The 16,674-nt window shown below is 51.8% G+C and overlaps 1 protein-coding gene across 2 annotated transcripts in view; it reads left to right on the top strand.

The window, feature by feature from the left end:
* Positions 1-283: 283 nt before the first annotated feature.
* COL2A1 (collagen type II alpha 1 chain) overlaps positions 284-16,674 on the top strand; it is a gene marked incomplete at both ends in the record, with an annotated part of 32,578 nt that continues 16,187 nt past the window's right edge. The window contains 17 exons of one of the 2 annotated variants that reach the window (XM_080706433.1): positions 284-368; positions 4,694-4,918; positions 6,290-6,306; positions 6,636-6,668; positions 6,772-6,804; positions 6,905-6,958; positions 7,096-7,197; positions 8,155-8,232; positions 8,856-8,900; positions 9,007-9,060; positions 9,427-9,480; positions 10,080-10,133; positions 10,457-10,510; positions 10,641-10,694; positions 10,908-10,952; positions 11,490-11,543; positions 16,548-16,592. In XM_080706433.1, the coding sequence (XP_080562559.1) occupies positions 284-368; positions 4,694-4,918; positions 6,290-6,306; positions 6,636-6,668; positions 6,772-6,804; positions 6,905-6,958; positions 7,096-7,197; positions 8,155-8,232; positions 8,856-8,900; positions 9,007-9,060; positions 9,427-9,480; positions 10,080-10,133; positions 10,457-10,510; positions 10,641-10,694; positions 10,908-10,952; positions 11,490-11,543; positions 16,548-16,592 (1,086 nt within the window). The remainder of the gene's footprint in view (positions 369-4,693; positions 4,919-6,289; positions 6,307-6,635; positions 6,669-6,771; positions 6,805-6,904; positions 6,959-7,095; positions 7,198-8,154; positions 8,233-8,855; positions 8,901-9,006; positions 9,061-9,426; positions 9,481-10,079; positions 10,134-10,456; positions 10,511-10,640; positions 10,695-10,907; positions 10,953-11,489; positions 11,544-16,547; positions 16,593-16,674) is intronic. The other variant, XM_080706434.1, reaches the window with a different exon arrangement.

The raw sequence follows: 16,674 nt of genomic DNA on the forward strand, positions 1-16,674 counted from the left end.
CGGGCGCGGGCGGGCTCCGGGGGCGGGTCTCAGGTTACAGCCCGGCGGGGGGCCGGGGACGGCCCGCGGTTTGGGGGAGTTGCCAGCTTCGCGAGGGACCGGGCGCATATAACGGGCGCCGCAGCCGGGACAAGGCGCAGAGAGCTGCTGGGCTGCCGGGTCTCCTGCCTCCTCCTGCTCCGAGGGCGCCTGCATGAGGGCGCGGTAGAGACCCGCACCCTCGCCCGCTCCTGCCGCCTCGCTCTCTCCGCCCCGGCGGGCTCGCCCGGCCCCGCGGTGAGCCATGATCCGCCTCGGGGCTCCCCGGACGCTGGTGCTGCTGACGCTGCTGGCCGCCGCCGCCCTTCGGTGCCAAGGCCAGCACCCCCGTAAGTCGCCCACAGCCCCTGCCCGCCTCGCTCTGGCGCGCCCCTGGCGTCCTCCTCCCCAGCCGGTGTCGGGTCTGGAGGCCTCGGGTCCGGGTTACCGCGGCTCTCGGATTCGTAGCGCGTGCCCAGCCCTGCGAGCGAGCGAGGCGCTCTGGCCCAGCGTCCTCGGCGCAGGTCGTGGCTGGGGCCATTTGCAGCGCTCTCCATGGAGAAAGAACATGGCACTTGCAAAGTGTCGGGCCCCAGAGGTTTGCGCACCGATGTAAATGCACTCTTTACCACCAGCTTTGATAATTAGGATCACGAGCCTAATTATACAGCTCGCCTCGCTAAAGCCCCGGAGTTCAGCACAACAGATCGCGGCCCATCGACTTTTGAACGAGGGAGCGAGCAGACGCTAACGGGGCGACTCCATCGCCTTGTGCAGGGCTTGGAGGGTGAGGGTTCAAAGGGGAGCTAGACAAAGGCCTGACACTGACGGGCTGAAACCCGAGGCCACAAAGAAAGAGTTTACTCCTAAGGTTCGGCCCCTCTTGAATTCCCTCCCCCTTGCTGTTGACCACAGAGTGAGGTGCAGCCTCCCCTCCTTCCCTGCTGCCTCCTCTGAAGAAATTTCCGCAGGAAAGCCCATCTGAAAGGAGATAACATTCCAACCAGACCTGCTTCTCAAGTGCGCCGCTGTCCCTGCTGCTCCCTCACCCCCTCCTCAAGTACCACGCAAACGATGTAAGCTTATGAAAAGACTGAACCAGGCAGCACACCACTATTGATTTATAGAAAACATTAGGTATCAGTACATGCAAAGGCCAATATCGGCTTTATGGAAAACAGTAGGTAAAAAACAGGAATCCCTTCCCGACACTGCCCACAAGCACAGGCTGCAGGCTGTGTGTGTGTGTGTGTGTGTGTGTGTGTGTGTGTGTGTGTGTAGCAGGGGACTCGGCTGGTTGATGGCTGTCACCACCTGGGAGGAAAATAGAGATGGCAGTCTTACAGTCTGGTCCAAAGACGGTTCCGACCGCACGGTTCCACTGCTTCCTTTGAAAAAGTCCACTGTCTGGGATTATAGTCAGGACAAAGAAGCCTGGAAAGTGTATTAGGTAAAGAGGATTTTTTTCCACGTGTTTGGGCACGTTTCCGACCACTGGGATTCCAGCCCTGTCTTTGTATGTTACAGATTGTAAATCAATCGCAGGTGAAACCTTTTTTTTTTTTTCTTTTTTTCTTTTTTTTTTTTTTAAGGGGGATCAAAGTCCCTCTGCCTTCGAGGCTCTGTGCGCCCTCGCGTGCCACCAGGCTGTCTCCAGGGACGGTTTGGAAGGCGGCGGGCCCGGGCTGACTTTCCGTTCATTAGCGTGAGTGACTGGGGTGGGCGCTGGAGCCCGGCCGCGTCGCCCCCAGCGCGCAAAGACGGAGCCCAGCTCCGGGACAGGTGAGGAATAGCGCGTGTCTGGACGAGGTCTGGGCTGAGGAGATTTTTGTCCTGACTTTGCAAGCACGCAATTCACAAAGTTGTCTTGACCGACCTCCGCCTTAGCGCGCCCAGGAGTCAGCCGCGGGACGACACCCATTCCCGGCTCCCCATCGCTGTTAGGGGCGCTCGCTGAAGGGCGGAGCGCTCGCACCGCCTCCTTCTTCCCTGCAGGGAGTGAATTCCAAGGCCCTTTGGGTCCAAACCCTCCAGCCGCGGCTCCTCCTCCCCAGGGGAGCGCTTTCCAGCGTCTGAGCCTCTGAGCGCACTCCGGCTCACCCTGCTTGCACGCCCCGCGCTCGGGCTCCGGCCTGCGGGCCGGGGGGGGGGGGGTGCGGCGGCGGGCCGGGGGGGTGCGGCGCACAGAGGCGCAGCCTGCGTGGCCGTCGGGAACGTCGGGAACCTCGAGCCCGCCGCGCCCCTCCTCCCCATCTTTCCGCGAGTTTGAGACACTTTTTGGCAGCGGCGACTTTGACCCACATCTGCATTTCACAGCCCTCGCCTCCGAGAGTGCCCTTGGCTCTGGGGACAGACCTCAATCCTCTTTTGTGAGGCTTGTTTGCGTTAGAAGATTGGCAGCGATGGCTTCCAGATGGGGCTGAAACCCTGCCCGTATTTATTTAAACTGGTTCCTCGCGGAGACCTGTGAATCGGGCTCTGTATGCGCTCGAGAAAAGCCCCATTCATGGGCGGCGAGGTCCGGTGGGTTCCCGGCCTCCCGCGCCCCTCGCCACAATGCCCCCCTGTGCCCGCCCGCGCCGCCGCCCAGGCTCCGGCCCCGCGCGGAGCGGCGGCGAGGCAAAACAGTTCCCCGAAAGAGGTAGCTTTTTAATTGGCCTGCCACAAAGAATCACTTATGCGGCTCTGCGGTAATGAGGGGAACCGGATCGGGCGCGCCGGGATGCTATCTGCAGCGGTTTTCGTGCAGCGTTTTTGGTGGTGCCGGTTTCCTCCGTCCACACCTCGGGGATCCGGTTACGGTGCTGGCTCCTTTCTGGGACAGTCATTTAATCCCACTCTCTACCCTCCCAGTGTCTACGGGCCAGCCGCGTCCAGCGTCCGCCCGCCGCTCCTCGTCCCGCGCATCTGGGCGCCGCGTCCTCGGGAGACCCGGCTCCGCGGCCCCCCCCCCCGCACTCTCCTCTCTCCTCCCCGGTGCTCGCGGACCCGGGTGGGCTCTTCCTAAGGCTGGAATGGACCCCGTTACCGTCGCCCTCTGCCCGCTCCTTCCCAGTCGCCCGAATTCTACACCCCAGCTACTTTAGCGGTGGGTGTGTCCCAGCAGCTTCGATATTTTCCCTGGGGATCCCCGCCACCTTCCCCATAATCATCATGCCAAAGTCAGATGGATTTCTTCTAGTGGAAAAAAAAAAAAGAAAGAAACGTTTCTCTTTAGATTTTTCACTCTTCTTAAAGAGCAGTGGGCAGACCCGGTTCCCTCCACGCCCACCGCGTTGTGGCCTGGTCCTGTTATTCCTGCCCGTGTTGCCATTGCTTTGGGGATTTTGATGAGAAAAACAGAGCTGGGCGCTGCCTAGCACGTGGTGCGGGCGCTTCACCCCTTGGCGCTCTCAAGACTGCTCTTGTCAGCACAGGTTTCATTTGCAATAGGAATTCCAGCCGGCAGGGCGCTAGCGGAGAGGGACCGGTCGGGAGCTATTCTTCTGCATTCTTGCAGGCAGCCAAGCCTGGACTGGCCAATATGAACACAGACCAGGCCTTCGAGGCCTCCCCGAAGTTGGGGCGCTGTCTTCAAATGGAGGCCAGGCCTCCGGGGAGGAGGAGGCTTTGCACTTGGGGTCCTTCGGCCCAACTTGCCTCACTTTTTAGCCTGCTCTGGCTCCCAGTGTGTTGTTTCAATGGGCCTGGCCCCCTTCTGAACTCCTAACCATGTTCTAATGCTAACATGGTTTAAAGAATTTACCCGTACTTGGGAGGCTGAGACTAGAGGTTTGCAGGTACAAGGCCAGTGTGAAGTGACTTAGCAGGCTGGGGGTGTGGTTCACAGGTGGAATGCTCCAGGGTTCAATCTCCAGTACTGCAAATAAATACGAGTGGGACAATATCCTAATTGTAATAGCTCCTCCTTCTACTGTCCCCCCTCTTATATATCCATTTTTGTGGAACTTGTCTGTCCAAAGATTTTTTTTTTTTCCGGCACTGGGAATGGAGCCCAGGGGCATTCTACCTCTTTATTTTTTGTTCTTTATTTTTAAACAGGGTCTCGCTGAATTGCAAGGAGCCTCTTGAGTAGCTGAGGCTGTCTGAAACAGATCCTCCTGTCTTAGCCTCCCAAATGCTGGGATTACAAGCATGCACCACCATGACTCAAAAAAAAAAAAAGATTCTAACTTTTATGGGTATAATTTTCTACATTCCCTCTGAATTTTACCTGTCAGTTGTACTTAGCTGATCTCACAAACCCTTGAGGAACACAAAAAGAAGACCTCCCTGCTCTAGGGCTAGGTCATTTCACCGTTTTCCTTTACATTTCTGGGATCCTGTTGAGAGTTTCATCTCCTCCTCCCACTTGCCTTCCAACCCCTCCCTCCCATCGCTGGATAGATGGAGAGAGTGTAGTACAGTCATCCCTGTAACTGTCATTGCTGGGTCAAGATTCTCACTGGTGAATAGATAGAACAGTGCAAGACACATAATAAATATTTGTGGAATACATGGAAGAATGAATGATATCTTAGAAAAATAATTTTAAAGTTCTCTCTGTTTGTGTGGCCCAAGCCCCCATTCTTCAGCATTTGAATTATGTCAAGTTGACTACAACCTCTTTCTCTTTCTCTTTCTCTTCTGGCTCCCCACCCCTCCTGCCCTTTACTCTCTGCTTTCTCCACCCCAGATTTTGGACTGAACGATGACCACTGTCTGTATAAAGGGCAGAGGTATGGTGATAGGGATGTATGGAAGCCAGAGCCCTGCCAGATCTGTGTCTGTGACTCTGGGACTATCCTCTGCGACGACATAATTTGTGAAGATGCTTCGGAACTACCCTGTGGCAACCCGGAGATCCCCTTCGGAGAGTGCTGCCCCATCTGCCCATTTCCCAGAACCGCTGCCAGTGGTCGTAATTTATTTATTTCTTCTTCAACATAAATAAATTACTTGCAGGCACCGCAAATACCCCCAGCCCCATGGATACTGGTTGTCTTTGCAAAGCAGAGGAGCTGGTCATCCATGGGACCCCAGCAGCTGGGCAGAAAGGAAAGGCCACTTCTCACTTGCAGATTGAAATGACATTTGTACCTCTGAATTACATATATGAAATACAATGGTGATTCCACAAAAATGTCCTCTCTGATATAATCTCTTATAGCCACAGTAGAGATCAAATGCCCTGTCTGGCCAAATCATGAGTGAATTTCTCCTGTCGTCCACACTTTGTCTTCCTGGAAGACCTCTAGCATGGTCCTCAGTGTGGCAAAGCCAGGAGGGAGAGGGGGAGGCTTCCTCTCTGAGGTATGAACATTGTGGTACCTCTTTGCTGTTACTCCCCCACTTAGACTTGACCACCAATTAGGAAGAAAGCTGATAGGAAGAGCGGCTGGGCTCTAGAGTTCCATAGTGAAAGGTGGAGATGGGCTGGGCTAGACAGAGCCCTGCGGTCCTGCAGCTGGTAGGTGGTGTTAACTCCCAGCTAGATTCAGTGCTGTTGGGTGCTGATGTGTGCAGTGGCCTCTCCCCAGCACTCAAACAGACATCCTGGCTACCTGAAGGGTGATTGGCGACACATGTCTAGGTTTCGTGGGTGGCCCTCACTGTTCCCTTTTGGTTCAAACAGAGAGGAGGTTATTGAAAGGGGATGAGAAGTTGCCTTTCCGTAACACTTCCCTCCATGGGCTCCTTGAATGGTGCCAATTCCTGTATCATTTCAGAGGGGTCCATGCGAGGGAAGTGTTGCTTGCCTGTAGGATTTAGCTGCTGGGGGTGTGTGTGTGTGGGGGGGGGACTTGTGATTTGGAATGGCCTTGGCTGCAATGCTTTTGGTAACTTCTATGTCCTGCTGTTTTTTGTGCATACTTCAAGGAGATGCAGCTCTAATGTAAGACTTCCTACATCCTTGATTCCTCTTCTGGGAGGGCTTGGGATTGGGGAGGGCTTCTGGCCCTCTGGGGAAAGGCTCTTCATGCTTTTTTCTAGGTGGCTGATTCCATCTTGGGCTCTGTTTGATCTCTGTCCTGCCGTCACTCCATTCTTTTGCATGCTGCCTGTTTTTTGAGTACCAAATCTGGGGCACCTCCATTCCTCCTATGTTCTCAGCAACCCTAGGCCACTGTGGCCCTAGTACCCCAACAGAGAGGTTCAGTGGAGTTAGGGGAAGCTGCTTCCTTCCTTCCTTGTGTCCTTTGTTTGATTCCCTAAAAGCATTGGAGTGACAAAAATTGGTATTTGTCCATTTTATGAATCTTACCTTCTCCTCTATTTTTTCCATTTTCAGGGCAACTAGGACCAAAGGTAAGAGGATTTTTTTTAGTTTTTTTTAATATATTTTATTCTTCAGAAGCAATGCTTTGTTGATTTAGCCCGTGGTTACTTTATTTATTTGCTGTTTTCTTTTTTCTTTGTGGCACAAGGGATCTAACCCAGAGCCTCCAGCACACTAGGCGAGTGCTCTACCATTGAGCTATACCCCCAGCCCTGATTCTTTTCTAAACATCACAAGATGTCTGTATCAGAGAGTACATCAGTGCCAGAGCTTCTGGGCAGGGCTTTATCCTTGGGGCTTCATCCTTGGGGCTTCATGGGCTTACTCAACCTAATCCTGTGAATGTTTCATGTTTTAGGGACAGAAAGGAGAACCTGGAGACATCAAGGATGTAAGTATGAATTATTCACACATGATGTGCCTCTGTTACTCTAAATGGTCATTGCCTGTGCCCTTCTCTAACCGACCATCCTGTGGGCCAATTTCTCTCACAGATTGTAGGACCCATAGGACCTCCTGGGCCTCAGGTAAGATGGGAAGGCTTCCCTCCATCCCTCCCTTACTGGGCTGGAGTTGCTGATCTGCAGGCTTCTGGGCTTGTTACCTCACCATGATCTTTACCTTCAGGGGCCTGTAGGTGAACAAGGACCCAGAGGTGATCGTGGTGAAAAGGGTGAAAAAGTGAGTAGGGAGCTATGCTGCTCAATCCCCAACCTCTGTGGGCACCTCGGGTGCCTCACCACCTTGAGAGATGCCTGTGAACAGATGGTCCTTTGAGCAACACTGCTTTACACTGGTGCCCTTGTCTTCCTGCCAAGGGTGCACCTGGACCTCGTGGCAGAGATGGAGAGCCTGGGACCCCTGGAAATCCTGGCCCCCCTGGTCCTCCTGGCCCCCCTGGTCCTCCTGGCCTCGGTGGAGTAAGTATCCTCATTTCCCCTTTCTTCAGGCTGTTCCTCCAGAAATGTGGCTTCTAAATTGCTACTTGCTCTTACCTGGCTGGCTCCCAGAGCTGCCAGCAGTGTGTATAGTCTGTTCATGGCTCTGCCTCCCAGCCTATAATTGAGTGGAATCATATACTAGGCTTCAGACTGTGGTGCTAAGACCTGACTTTTTTTTTTTTACTCACTGGGTTTCTGTAAAGAAAACGTTCAGTTACCTGGCTTCTTGGCATCTGAACCATGTGGTTCTCTTGAGGGTAGGGGTAGGGGGGTTGGGAAAGGATGACTGGGTACTTGTATTTCTTTGGAAGAGGAGTGACCACTGTCCTTGGAAGACATTTATTCTTGGTCCTTGCCAAATACATTCTAAGCATCTATTCATTCTCATGAATGAGCCCCACTGAGTGAAGGTGTGTGGCTAAATGGAATGAAACCAGTCAACAAATTATGTTATTGCTCAGTTTTTGTAGGTTTGCCATCTTAATGTTTGCTATGTTTTAAATTCTTAAAGTTAAATGGGCTCTCAGATGCCTACTACATCCCTTACTGAAACATTTTAAGACTGTTGATTTTAGTCCTTCCCTGGGCATTAAAGTTTTAGAGAACAAAGAATACCTTCAAAAGAGATGTTTAGTTATATTTCTCAATATATGTTAAATAATGCATGCAATATATTAGCATATGAAAATAATTTTATAAAATGAAATGCAAGCAACTGATATTTCTTTATATTCCAGGGAAATGATTTTTATCACTGCCATTTAATAACACATTCCCAGAACTACTTCACAGACATAAGTGGTCATCCTGACCAATGCCTGATTAGTCTCTAACAGAGATTATCCAAGTAGACTTTTTTCTCCTTAGACAGTTTCATAGAAAGTAGGAACAACCTAGGTCATCTCAACCTCCTAATGTTGTTGGGCTGATTTGCAGAATTTTGCTGCCCAGATGGCTGGAGGATTTGATGAGAAGGCTGGAGGCGCCCAGATGGGAGTAATGCAAGGACCAATGGTAAGAAAAGACACCAGATCTTTGCAGCCAAAATGGTAGGAGGTGGCCCTTAGCAGAGCCAGAGACTCTGACAGACTCTGCTTTGCAGATCATTGCTTAAAGCAGTGCTTCTCTATCAGTTATAACCTCCCATTTAGTTAGCCCAAAGCATTTGTTTTTTTAATGGTGATAGATGCCAGTTTTAATGATGCTGGACTAAGAAGAACGAGGATGGGAAGATGCGTATAGCTGGTGTGTTGGAAGGCCAGTTGCTATTGCTCTTGGAATGAGAACTGAAGAATGCAGACAGCAGCTACTGTTCCCCAGCATCCACAAGACTTCCAGCAGGAAATCTTAACCCCGAAGCTTTGACTTGGCACACGCTAAATGAAACTCAGATTTAGTAAACATGGCTGCTGTCCAGGAGAAAGCAAGGCCAACTTCTCTATCCAAGTGGTGCCTATAAATAAAAATGGAGGGCTGTGTGGGGAGTGAGAAATGAGAGGGAGCAGCCATTGTAGGCCCCCTACTCAGAAAGGGTCTTCTTGTCCTTTGTCCTGGCTTTTGGAGGGAGAAGGTGGCGCCCTGGAGGCCACCATGGTGAAGCATGTCCAGTAAGCCTCTCATTTTCCCTTCCAATGCAGGGCCCCATGGGACCTCGAGGACCTCCGGGTCCTGCCGGTGCTCCTGTAAGTATTGGGGCTTTCCCCCTTGGTGGCATTGTGCATGCTTGTCGAACTCTGATATCTTACACAGTTTGGGGGGTCAACTTGGTGTCCTCGTTTTCTCTTTTAGGGCCCTCAAGGATTTCAGGGCAACCCTGGTGAACCTGGCGAACCTGGTGTCTCTGTGAGTAGCCCCACCCCTCTCCTGAGGAGCCTCTGATGATAGATTCCCTCAGACCCCAGCTACTGTTCCCCTCTGGCTCTGCCAGCTCTTGCCTGCAGTGACAGTGGGAAAATTAAGATGTCATTTCTAACAATGGAAGAATTCTGGAAGAGAAATATAGCAAGAGCACCAGGAACTAACTCTGTCCCTCTCTGGAGGCTGCCCAGACTGCACTGTCTGCAGCTTCCTACTCTGATCTTCTCTGCCCCTTCCCACCTTTCTTCGTTTAGGGAGAACTGGCTTTCAAAACTACCATCCCTGAGTTTTGTCTCTTGTTAGGTGTCTCCCCCTCCAACCATCTCTTAGATGCTCTTACTTTGTTTGTAGGGTCCCATGGGTCCCCGTGGTCCTCCTGGCCCCCCTGGAAAACCTGGTGATGATGTGAGTATACTCTTCCTTTGGAAGACTTGGAGAGCACATTGTGGGGGCAATGGGGATGCCTCCTGGGGTGGACTGGTCAGCCCTAACCCCCCCCCCCGTCTGTCTGCCATTTATACGCCCATTTGCCACTTAGCTGACAAGTTCCCTGGGGACTATTTGGGACCCAATAATGAGGGAAATAATGAAAACATCATTATCCTCAGGAAGAGAAATGGAGAAATGAGAGGAGAGGAAAAACACGAGGCAGGAAGATGTAGAGAAGAACAGAGAGAATTATTCAAAGCCTCAACATTATCTCAATTGTAAATAAGTTAGAAAAAGCTCAGCCTGCGTCAGGATGTCTACAAAGGATGCAAACGAAGTGAAGAGATGAGAGTTGGCTCTCACAAGCTGTTTTTATGCATAACATTAGACAGCAATGTCTCTCTCTCGAGGTTAAGGAGTGCTAGCCCAGTCAGCAGAGCCCAGGAGAGGAGAGAGAGCCTACCTTGGGAAGTCAGAGGCTGGCAAGGACCCAGGAGCTTGTGAAAAAAGAAAGACATTTGGGGAAGGGGAGTCTGAGGAAGGTGGGAAAATGAAGTACCTCTTTCTCCATTCAGGGCGAAGCTGGAAAACCTGGAAAATCTGGTGAAAGAGGCCCTCCTGGCCCTCAGGTAAAGCCCGTCCCTCCTGGTCTTGAGCATCTTTCCTAGGATCTCCCTCCTTGAACCATCTAGTGTAATTATCTCTGTCTAAAACCAAGCATTAGTGGTACCTGTGCATCATGCCCTTCCTATGAGCGATCCTATTTGTGAGAGAGCAACTTGGGGGAGGTATGGGAGTTCTGGATTTTGCTGAAAAAGCCATCCAGGTGCTGGGGTGCCTGCTTCTCCCTGGTGGCTTAAATGAGCTGGCTCTGCAGGCTCTCAGCAGCCCAGGACAACCTTTACCTGTTGTAGTCTATGCCCTGAAAATCTGTCTCCCCTTTGTATTACAGGGTGCTCGAGGCTTCCCAGGGACTCCAGGCCTTCCTGGTGTCAAAGGTCACAGAGTAAGTATCACAGGCCAGGGTGTTAGAAGGAAGGGGTTTCCTGGGAGAGAGGAAGCACTGTGGGGTATGTGTATTCTTCCTTCCTGTTTGGATTCCCAGAAGTGTAATGGAATGTTTTCTCCTTCCTTAGGGTTACCCAGGCCTAGATGGAGCTAAGGGAGAAGCTGGTGCTCCGGGTGTGAAGGTAAGGGGCTGGGAAGCACAGGGGCAGGGATGCCCACAACAAGGAGGTAGGACATCAGAATAGCCTTGGGCCTGCGTCCTTGGGAATTGTCCCGCATAGAACCAAAACTGCAGTGTATCAGTGCCAGCTGAGATGACCAGACCTTTTAGCAGCTTTCTTGGGAGTTCTTTGGGGGCTGGGGTTCCAGACACTGAGCCTCTGTCTCTTTTCCAGGGTGAGAGCGGTTCCCCTGGTGAGAATGGTTCTCCGGGCCCAATGGTGAGTACAAGTGTCACCTGCACCATCACTGGTGACACAGCTGGCAGGAAGGTGCCAGGCATCCCCTCCTTACCCAATCAGAGGGCTGCACGCCAAACACCAGTGCTCCCCTTGAACAGAGCAGATATTAAGTTTTGTAGATTTGATCAAATTACGAGCAAAAAGCAACATGTAATAGATGATTTGTTCAAGGTTTTATACACATTTCCTTGAAACAGCCCTGTGTACAAACACTTTAAGTATGCTTCCATTTTTAAAATTCTGTGTATTCTTGACATTTTAGGGAGCTCATCTGTTGTAAGAAGCAAGTGGTTTTTAACAAGGTTCCCCATAGGTAGCAACAGGTGCACTCACAGGTTCTGCCTGGTAGAAAGCCCTGAGGTGAGCTTTATGGAGCCACTGAACCAGGGAGATAGTGTGGTCTGGAGTTCCTCATCTTTGCCTCCTGGGCATGGGCAGGCATGCCAGGTAGAAGTCATCACACAGAGAACTTAAGCCAACTCACTCTTCCTTGGGCTGTCCTGGTGTGTGTTCTAGGGTCCCCGCGGTCTGCCTGGTGAGAGAGGACGGACTGGCCCTGCTGGTGCTGCGGTGAGTAATCAACAAAGCCAAATGTCACCATGCACCTGCCACTTTAGAGTTTACTGATTTATTTCACTCTGCCCTCAAAACAACTTGGCAAGGTATAGCCCCGAAGAATTCACCCTGAGTGTGCTTAATGGAAAATCATTAGCAGTGGAGGAACAGGGAGGGCTACGGGGCGGGTGGGGGGGGTGGTGATAACAGGGTTCTCTCTTAACCAGTCTAGATGATTCAGGTAACCCCTTCTGCAGACTGCACCCTTCCCCGGATAATTCAGTTGGAGTTAACAGACTTAGCTAGCTCTAGCACTGTGCTGCTCTGTGGTTTCTGGTTGCTCAGATGATGGTGCTCCTGAAAAGGAGACTAGTGTCTAGCATCCCACCATCATCCTTTATGATAGATCTGAGTACCCAAGAGTGCAGGGGGAGGGGCCGGGAGCCCAGAGGCAGGGAGAGCTCGCCTCCCAGGAAGAACCCCGCAAGAACGTGGTGTTCCCACGGGGAAGACTCCTCCCCTCCTTAAAAGAAGGACCCCTGGCCCTTCCACAGACTCTCTCTCTCACTCTCACGGACTCTCCCTCGCTCTCAGAGGGGCGCGGGATGGGCCGCTCTGAGGGCGCGCCCCCCCCCCAGCCCCCCCCCCGGACCTGCTCTGCTCCATCCCCGCTTTAATAAAGGCTAATGGCATTCATATTGGACTGCCCTGTGCGTTTGTGCGCGCCGAAGGACATGCTGTGCGTCTCATTTTACACTTTACACTGACTGCTGCCACTTGTGACATCGCATGATGCCAACAGCCCAGCTCATCCATCGGCACTTCCCGCATTTAATACCTTATAGCTTTGCTTTATCTCCTGTTCCCCCACATCCTGTGAGATAGGTTCTGCTCTTCTCCTCATCTTTTGAAGAGGAAACTGAGGCACAGAAAGATTAAATAGCATAAGACAAATGGTACTTTTCAGGCTCAAGATCTTCTGGCCTCTACTGAAAGGGGGAAATGAGGAGCGAGGGGCTTGGCAGCCAATGGAGGGCACAGGTGCCAGATGGAGGCAGTTAGCTGGGCTCCCTCAGCAGAAGAGAAGCCTTGTAGGTGTCCGGTCAGGCGAGTGATGTGATGAAAGCTGTGTTTAAGAAAGATTACGCTTTCTGTTGGTTTCTACCCCAACAACCCAAGCTCAGAGGCCCCTCTTCCTGGGTCCTTGCGGGGCTAGCCAAAAGAAATTGCTCTGCTCGCTTGTGCTGCTTGCCAGACGATGTATCTGTTTGGCAGAAATTTCCCTCAATAGAAGATCAGCGAAATAACAAGCAGCCTCATCCCCACCCCCAGCTACAGCTACAAAGCACCTAGCCCCAGGGTCGCTTTGTGTGAGGGCATGAGAGGTCACCAGTTCTGCCAAGAAGCACTGCTGCTGCTAAGGACCAGCCGGGCCCTGGCTTGAGGCTTCTTAGCAAGGCCCTGAGCCACTGTGGCCCACCCGTGAAGGGGTGAAGATGAGTTGCACCCCTGCTGCTGCTCTTACCCCTCGCTGGGCACACTGGGCTCCACTCCTCCGTTCTCTTTGCTGGTTCTTGTCCACATAGTAGTTAGGCTGGCAGTGTGTGTGTCAGAAGATTGTATCTAGAACATTGACGATTGTTTTTTGTTTGTAAGCTCTTCTTTGCCCCTCCTCACTCTGCCTAGGCCTCTTCTCTGAGGTTTCCCAGTGGCTTTCTGAGCCTGAACTTCCGAAGGTCCGGACTAGGCAGGCCACGGACATGGCAGGCGCATGCAGTTACCTCCATCCTGCTCTTGGGGCCTCACTCTAGCTTCTCAGAACAGCAGGGTAGCTCCCCTTCCTTCAAGCTCTGCTGGCTGACCCCCTGGAGGGAGGATGCCCTCAGGCTTCCCTAGGAACTAAGTTTTCAAAGCAGCTAGGCACCCTGAGGCTATGTGTTCCCTCTGACTGTCTTAAGTCTTGTCTTGCTTTCCTTTGCTTGCCAATCTGGAGAGTCTCAGTCAGGAGAAGTGGACCATAGCCAGAAGGAAGATTGAGTCTTATTTAAAGCAAGAACTCCCACACAGCATCCTTCTCCTTCAGCTTCTGAGAGGCAGGGACTGGCAAGCAGAACTCAGCTAGGGAAAGGTCCCCTCTGCCTGCTGGGGTCCCCTGCCAAGGACCAGGTCCTAGTGTTCTATATAAACCAATATTGGCAAAAGTGTGTATTAATACCTAGTGTTCTCTGTAATACAATATTGGTGTGCTGAGCCTGGCTCAGTGTGCTTCATAGCCTATATAGTTTGTTGTGATTCAGGAAGGAATAGTGGGGGCAGCAGGGACAGGGTGACAGGGTGCTATTTTCAGGGGGCATATGAGAAGCAGATCTGGTTGGAATGTTATCTCCTTTCAAATGGCCTTTCCTCATTTCCTCAGAGATTTCTTTCTTCTTTCTTTCTTTCTTTCTTTCTTTCTTTCTTTCTTTCTTTCTTTCTTTCTTTCTTTCTTTCTTTTGTGGTACTGGGGGTGAAACCCAGAGGCTTTCTACCTCTAGGCTATACTATTTTATACTTTATTTGGAAACAGGGTCTCACTAAGTTGATGAGAGCCTCACTAAGTAGCTGAGGCTGGCTTTGAACCTGTGCGATCCTCCTGTCTCAGCCTCCCAAGTGCGGGGATTACAAGCGTGCGCCACCACGCCTGGCCAGAGAGTTCTTCAAAAGAGGAGCAGTGGGGAAGCTGCCCTGAGGGCTGCACTTTAGTCTGTGGCCAGCAGGGAGGGGGAGGAAATCCTAGCGAGGGGCTGAGGTCTTTCTTTGTGGTCCTAGGCCTGGCTCCTGGAGATGGGCTCCAGCTCCCAGGGCCCCAGGGCCCTTTGAGAGGGAGTGAGAGGTGCTCACAAACCTGGGAAACCCTCAAAGTGCAAGCACAGCTTTGCCTTGCACGGCACTGGGGCACTCGGAAGCCAAGTCCTTGAGGGGTGAGAGCTTGGGTGTGGTTTCTGGTCGTGACTGGCACCCTGCCCCATTCACTGCGGGACATCCATTGAGTGTTTTTGTTTTCCTCAAGTGCAGGCTGTCTGGGGGAGGGGCCAGAGCACAGAGGAAAGCTAGAGTAAACCAAGAGGAGGCTTTGATGAAGCCCCGGCCAAGCCTTACTCAAGCCGGTTAACCAAGCCTTCCAGGCAGCAAGCACTCAGCTGAGAGTACTACTTGGCTATTTCATTTTCCTCCATCTAGTTCACTGAGTCTCTAAAAGATAAGGTAGGGATATTGGTGGGTCAAAGCCGAAGTTTAAGGAACAATAGGCTGGAGCTGGTGTGGTGGTGCACACTTGTGATCCCAGTACTTGAGAGGCTGAGACAAGAGGATCACAGTTTTGAGGCCAGGTTCAGTAACTTAGCGAGACCCTGTTTCCAAATAAAACAAAAAAATATAATAGAGCCAGGCGTGGTGATGCACACTTGTAATCTCAGCGCTTAGGAGGCTGAAACAGGAGGATCACACAGCTTCGAAGCCAGTCTCACCTGAGTGAGGCTCTCAGCAACTTAATGAGACCCTGTTTCCACATAAAGTATAAAACATAGGTCTGGGAGTGTAGCCCAGAGGTAGAGAAGCCCCTAGTTCTACCCTCAGTACCACAAATAACTAACTAACTAACTAACTAAATAAATAAATAAATAAAAATAGGACCAGGGGTATACCTTGAAGGTAGACTGCCCCTGGGCTCAACCCCCACACCACACACACACACACACACACACACACACACACACACACACACAATTAAACTTTGAAATGGGGGGTGGGTGGTTCTTGAGAAGAAACTCGACGTTCATTAAGATGAAAAGGAGTTTCTTGAGAAGAAACTTAGCGTTTCCTTACCAGGTTCTTGTCTCCAGTGAGCAAAGAATGACACCCGCAGACCACAGGAAGGGGAGTAAAAGGTTTATTGGAAGCAGCAGGGAATAGGGAAAAGTGGCCGAACACCCCTAAGGGGTTGTCGGAGCTCTGGAGTCCAGCAGCTGCCTTCAGGACAATACTTGAGGGTAGCCCAAGCTGAATGCCTTCAGTTGAAAGCTGCTTTCTCCCAAAGTCCACGCGATCAGCCAGAAAGGAATAGGGAAAGTGGCAGAACACCTCTAGGGCTGTCAGGGCTCTGGTGTCCAGTAGCTGCCTTCAGGTCACTACCGGAGTGTAGCCTGGGCCACGTGCCATCAGTTGCAAACTGCTTTCTCCCAGAGTCCACGTGATCTGCCAGAAAGGAAGTGCAGGTCACCCCTAGGGGCCCTGGTCGGCCTTGATGTCCAGCAGAGGTCTTCAGGTCACTACCCGAGTGTGGCCCCGGGCCACGTGCTTTCAATTGCACTCCGCCTTCTCTCAAGGCTAACATGACCTGCAAGAGAGAGAAAAGCTCCCCAAAGGGGAGGGGTTCCCAGAGAGGGAAATACGTCCTGGTGGCTGTGCTAGGGGTTTATATATGTCTGCATGTCCTCTATTGGTTGGAGTTTGGGATTCTGGGAAGCAGCTCTCAGAATTTGCATAGGGTATTTGCATGTCCTTGGAATGGTCTCCTTTCAGTAGAGGTGTCAGACTTGCTCCAGTGATGTCTCCTGGATTTGTTGATTAGTAAACAAATGGTTTTGTGAAGCTTTGGTCTTATCTCTGAGCCTTGGAAGTTAGTTAGTATTTGTTGCCCTTCAGGAAATTAAGCTTTTCTACCAGAGGCCTCTTCCCTATCTGCCTGTTTCCTTTCTATCTCCTCAATTTAATTTAAAGAATTTATGGGCTAGTTTGTTAAGCTAAGCTTCATTAACTAGAATAAGAAGCCCACTGCTACCCTCTGAACACCCTCCGTCGCAGATGTCATGGTGGCGCTCCCATGGCAGCCTGTCCTGCAGCCCACACCTGTCCTGTTCTCAGCCCTGGGACACCCAGCATGGTGTCCCCTGCGCTTTCTGGAAGGGGGGCTAAGAGCGGGGACAGTTGGACCTTGGTCAGGTGGTTTTCATGACGGCTGCTCTTTCTCCTTTCCCACAGGGTGCCCGAGGCAATGACGGCCAGCCAGGCCCTGCTGGGCCTCCGGTTAGTTCATTTTGTCCCCAGTGGGTGGTCGTGGTTGTCCCCATGAAGCCTGCAGGGTTGGCCACCAAGGTGCAGCTGGCTT

The sequence above is a fragment of the Muscardinus avellanarius genome, assembly GCF_963383645.1.
Source record: "Muscardinus avellanarius genome assembly, chromosome: 11".
NCBI lineage: Eukaryota > Metazoa > Chordata > Mammalia > Rodentia > Gliridae > Muscardinus > Muscardinus avellanarius.